We start from the raw sequence: 5,194 nt of genomic DNA, 5'->3' as shown, positions 1-5,194 counted from the left end.
GGAAATTTTGTCAAATGCTTAAGAAAAACTCACGTAAGGTATTGATTGTACCTACATAACTGACCTACCTACACTTTGCAATTCAAAGAAGAAAAAATTAAAGACAAAGGAAAAGGAGGCCCAAAAGCAGAGTGCCTTATGTTTATATACAAGCAGCTGTTAACTTACTTTATCTATACATGGCTTGACACCAATCATGATAGATTCCCCAAAAATTCTTCCGTCTTTGCTTAAGGCTTTCCGGGCTTGAAGCTTAGACTGGTATCGAATATGCATCCAGTTTCCTGTGTTGGACATCTGTATGAGATTAAGTGAAAATCAAATTTAGCCTTTTAAAGAATGAGTCAGAATGTTCACAGAAATCAGTCTCAAACTAAGACATACCACATGCTTTAGTATGTTTCCATACTGAGCAAATTGTAGAAGAATATATGAAGCTGATGCTTGAGGAAATCTGAAAGACAGAAAAAATACTCAAAAAATTACAATGAGTACTTTAGAATTCCAGTGCTAAAATACAACCCAGTGAAGAGTTTCTAGAAATCCAAAAGAGACCAGTATGTTCATGCAGTGACTTGAGGAATATTATCTTTAGGCATTTTTACTTCACCATGTACTTCAACAGTAGAATGCTGCATTTCTAACTTGAAGAATATTAACACAGCTTAAGTTAAGGTGTCTCACTAAAACTTGCTGGCTTTAACCACAGGAGTATTTCCTGCAGAACCTAGGAATGCCAGACAAGAACAACATCCAAATACTGTTTTTCATGTGTTGCAAAGACTTCACCCATGGTTTTTCTAATACTTTGGAAATCATCTTACCCAAATACAGTTACCCATGTGTCATCAAGTTGATCTTCTGAAGTCAGGGAATCACCCTGAGTATAGAAAGGATCTAGTTGAGCAGGAGATAGAGTAGTCTTCCTAGGCTGCCCAATACTTGCAGGACTGAACATACTTGAACCTGTTAAATTGAAATGACATTGTTTAACAAGTTACTTTGCAAGAAAGATAAGCTTAAGAGCCTATAGTAAAAGAATAAATTCAGTATTGAGCATTTCACTTGCATATGAATGAGTCTGATGGAAATCTATTTGTGCACACAGACACAGTCAATCCAAACTTCACGGCAAGCACGCTAGTAAGTTTCATGACTAGCAACATAGCTTTCTCCTTGACCTCTAAATACCAGCAGCTTAATACAGAAGACAAATAGGAACAAGAGAGCACAATTAAGCTTAGCAATAAGCCACAGGTTCATATACAAGATAAGAAACCTTATTAAGATAAAAGGCAACCCATCAATCTCAGCTGCTTCACTCAAGCACAACCATTTCCATGCTCAGTTCAACAACAAATTTCGAATAAGGAGTCAGTAAAGCTGATTGAAAGTCAGTCCGTCTCAGAGTGGAAAAGTATTTCCTATTCACATCCACATCCCTTTTGAAAAGCTAGTAAATAAAGATGCAACTCCTTCGCAAATTAGCAAGGAGTTGATGTAGCTTGAACAGTGATGGCTTTTAGTGTATTAAGGAAAGCAGCAAAAAGTAGATTATATCTTTTGACAGGACATCTACCTGTTCCAGGAGTTGATGGCATAGTTCCAACCAGTGGGCTCTGTGTTAGAGAAAAGCTGGCCTGCATTAAAATACAGAGAGTAACAAATCATTCTTACAGGTACACTTCTCAGATAAGAGATTATTTGCAGGTAACTTAAGCATCAGGCAAAAATATTAACTGTTTGCCTTAAGTTACTCCTAACTTTTAAGAGTGAGAACAGACATTTACATGTATATTTAATATAAGATTATTAAAAGTTATTTGACAATGTTTTTACATTCTAGCACACAGCCTAGCAGATAGCCTGGACATCCAGTAGGCTTCAACTATTAAATTCTGGAATTTCCAGCTGATTACTAAGTCTTAGAAGAGAACGCACTTAACTTTCCTGATCAGAGGCTTAAATGCAGGTATCAGACAGTATGGGAGTATAGAGAAAACTACAGAAGGGAAGTACCACAAGCAACAGGTCTGTCTACAATATTTCATTATCTTAACAAGAGCGAGCTACAAGCATACAAGAAGAAAGCTTATTTAGGCTTAGGGTGTGCTTTAGGTAATAGGGACTGAAGAAATCCATTACCCAACATCAATCACACATGCTTTGTGGAACCAAGTACCTTTAGGTATCAATACTCAGAAAGCTTATAGTTTAGCTTTTTCAAAACAGGCACCTCACTTGTTGCAGTATAGTAATTCACACATTCACGTGCATCCTATTTGAAAGGATGCCAGTATCCTAAGTTACCAGCATCTGACTTTCACGGTTTGAAGGGCTCAGAAATCATGGGAGTACAACCCCTAATTGTATTCCTCATCATCAGACTTATTTCCCTCTCAACTACTTAGTGCAACTACACTTAAAGAAAGCACAGTTCAAGTTTTAGCTGCTAGTACTTATTTTCTTTTTAACATGGAAATATTTCAATATCCAAAACAATTTCAGTGTATTTTTAGCCTGAATTATGGCATTTCTTAGATACAAGATCAAACAAATTGGAGCGCCTGTGGACTTCACAACATGTGATCTGATAACTGCTCTTTTTTTTTTCAATATCCAGTCCTTGAAGACAGTACTGGGTTCTGTGCTTCACAGAGAACTTGAACTTTCAGCATAAACTTTTCAGAAGGCACCACACAATAATAAGACTGCTCATTCAGTGAAAGGTCGTCTCCTTGCATCTAAAGAGTCACATTCACTGAGAAAGAACCTACTAATGCTTGACTGCTCAGCTGAGGTAACTAGCAGGCCTTCTAGAAATGTTACTGTTACTCTTTCAAATTTAGCCCCACTTCCCTGCCCAAATTTTGACTGGATATTTTACTCAGCACAAAATTCCTTCTATTTCAGTAAGTGCCCACTAAAAGAAAAGATAACATCTATTTGGATCCTTCTGGCAATCAGCAGCCTAATAAATTTATAAAAAGGTGAAAATCTGAAAAAAATTCTCATTTGTCATGTATAAAGCATAGCAGAGGCATGATTTACATTTTTTGTTCTCTACAGTATTGAAAATCAGTAACAATAGAAGATAGCTCCACGACTACAGCTTGCATTTAAACTACACAGGAACAAGCACACCAAACACCCAGGCTAAACTACAGCATAATCTGAAGACTCACCAGTCATTTTGCTACAGCAGTTTATACAACTGAGTTAAAGAATTCACTGCAGCAGTGAGCTACCTCACATCATCTGCGAAGAATAGGCCAGTACCTAAGCCACTTACTGGTCTTCTTGAGGTTAGAGGTGTTGATCCAGGACTACTCAGTTCATCATATATGCTTCTAACTGGTGGAGCACCACTTTTATCTTTATGCGTAGGGACTACTGGTTGTGGGGGAGACCCTCCTGCAATTAAAAGGAACAGTGAATGAAGCTGTTAACTACACACTCGTACTTCTCAGAGAAAACAAACATATAATAAGACCATTTTAGGAACATGGGTAAGGACTTTTTCTAATCAGACTACTTAGGTGGTTGGACAGAGATGAGCATCTACAGCTAGGAAGAGCCACTGCTCCTCCAGCCCAATTACAGCAGACACCAAGGCTGTAAATACAACCCCTAGATACTAATTAAGGAGTATTTTTTATATTTCTCCATCCAGTTTTTATTAGTCTGACAACTTGTGAGTCATTTTTTAGCATTCATTGCAGAAAAATCAGCAGCCTGCACAAGCTGCATTTAGCTTGCCAGCAGACATCTCTGTTTTAAAGAAAGAGTAAACATTGATGGCTGTATGTGTAACTGACTTGTGAAGAGCTGTATAAATTGATTTTATATTAGGGGAGGGTCATATTAACCTCCCTGTAAAAGCAACATTTCCCAGTACCAGAACTGCTATGTTTAAAGCATGTATTAAACTAGACTAATTTTAAGAATTGAGTCAAACTCCATTGAGCACACTTGAGTTCACCATTTATTCAATGAGTTGAGTTCATTTATAGCAAGTTATAAAACTACAAGAATTCAAAGTCTGCAACAGTCATGTAGAACAATAAGATAAACCAAAATTTTGTTTTCGGGACAATTTTTCAGCATTTAATGAATTCTGACCTGCAAGCAGTGGAGACCTCATTTCCATTACGCCAATTGAAGGGCCGCTTAAAGCTCGTGGTTGCGGAGTCACTGGTGCAGGTAAATCGCCCATCAAGAACCCAGGAAGAAACTGAGCACTAGCTCCTGGTTTTGGAGATGTTGGGGAGCCAAGAGTCATTGGCTCAGCTCCTGCGTTAATGCAAACAAAATTTTAAAACATGGAAGAAGCCAAGGGATCTAGCCTCTTGCATTGCTTAAACAGTGATTCTATTAAACATAAAACAGTATATAGTAGAATAACTATGACAGTTAGAATAATTTATTTTCCAAGTAAGCAAAGTTTATCACAGTCTTCCATGTTTCGCAACTAGAAGAACTGCCACGCTGATACTTTGTTCTTAAATTACTTTAATTTGATCACAGATGGATTTCTGGTTTGGAGAGTAATTGTGGGGTTTTAAAGGAGCTTCTCATGTAAAAGCAACTATGCCAAGCTGAATTCTCCTCCCCGGCCAGCCGGTTCCGCACCTCAGCACGGGAACGTACCCAGAGCACCCACCACCACAACCAGCCTCGCCACACCCTTGAGCTAAGGTTTTGGGGTGCTTCAGTGTCATGGTTTAGGGGTGGGCTGGCCCTAAACCGGGACATTCAGGTACGGATCTTCTATCACGGAAGTCTAACCACACGGCCTCTTCTGCTTCAACCCAGTGAAAGGCTCGGCTTGGCACGGTCTCCCACCACCCAACTCAGCCCCACCACCACAACCAGCCTCGCCACACCCTTGAGCTAAGGTTTTGGGGTGCTTCAGTGTCATGGTTTAGGGGTGGGCTGGCCCTAAACCGGGACATTCAGGTACGGATCTTCTATCACGGAAGTCTAACCACACGGCCTCTTCTGCTTCAACCCAGTGAAAGGCTCGGCTTGGCACGGTCTCCCACCACCCAACTCAGCCCGGCAGCATCCGGAACTCCTCCAACGCGTCCCCTCACCTGGAACCGCGGACAAGCCCCGGTCCCAGTCCCCTCACCAGGCCGGAGAGGCACGGGCAGCGCCGGGGTAAGAGCCGGGCATCGGCACACTCCGGGGA

At 40.2% G+C, this 5,194-nt stretch overlaps 1 protein-coding gene across 2 annotated transcripts in view; it reads right to left on the bottom strand.

Annotated features, from left to right (window-relative positions):
* NUP35 (nucleoporin 35kDa) overlaps positions 1–5,194 on the bottom strand; it is an 8,031-nt gene that overhangs the window by 2,675 nt on the left and 162 nt on the right. The window contains exons 2-7 of one of the 2 annotated variants that reach the window (XM_010187787.1): positions 4,123–4,299; positions 3,293–3,414; positions 1,580–1,640; positions 825–966; positions 385–454; positions 169–297 (exon numbers count right to left, since the gene is read on the bottom strand). In XM_010187787.1, the coding sequence (XP_010186089.1) occupies positions 169–297; positions 385–454; positions 825–966; positions 1,580–1,640; positions 3,293–3,414; positions 4,123–4,299 (701 nt within the window). The remainder of the gene's footprint in view (positions 1–168; positions 298–384; positions 455–824; positions 967–1,579; positions 1,641–3,292; positions 3,415–4,122; positions 4,300–5,194) is intronic. The other variant, XM_010187788.1, reaches the window with a different exon arrangement.

This window comes from Mesitornis unicolor, unplaced genomic scaffold (assembly GCF_000695765.1).
Source record: "Mesitornis unicolor isolate BGI_N332 unplaced genomic scaffold, ASM69576v1 scaffold12847, whole genome shotgun sequence".
NCBI classification, from domain to species: domain Eukaryota; kingdom Metazoa; phylum Chordata; class Aves; order Mesitornithiformes; family Mesitornithidae; genus Mesitornis; species Mesitornis unicolor.
This window is presented reverse-complemented; position numbering and strand designations above follow the sequence as displayed.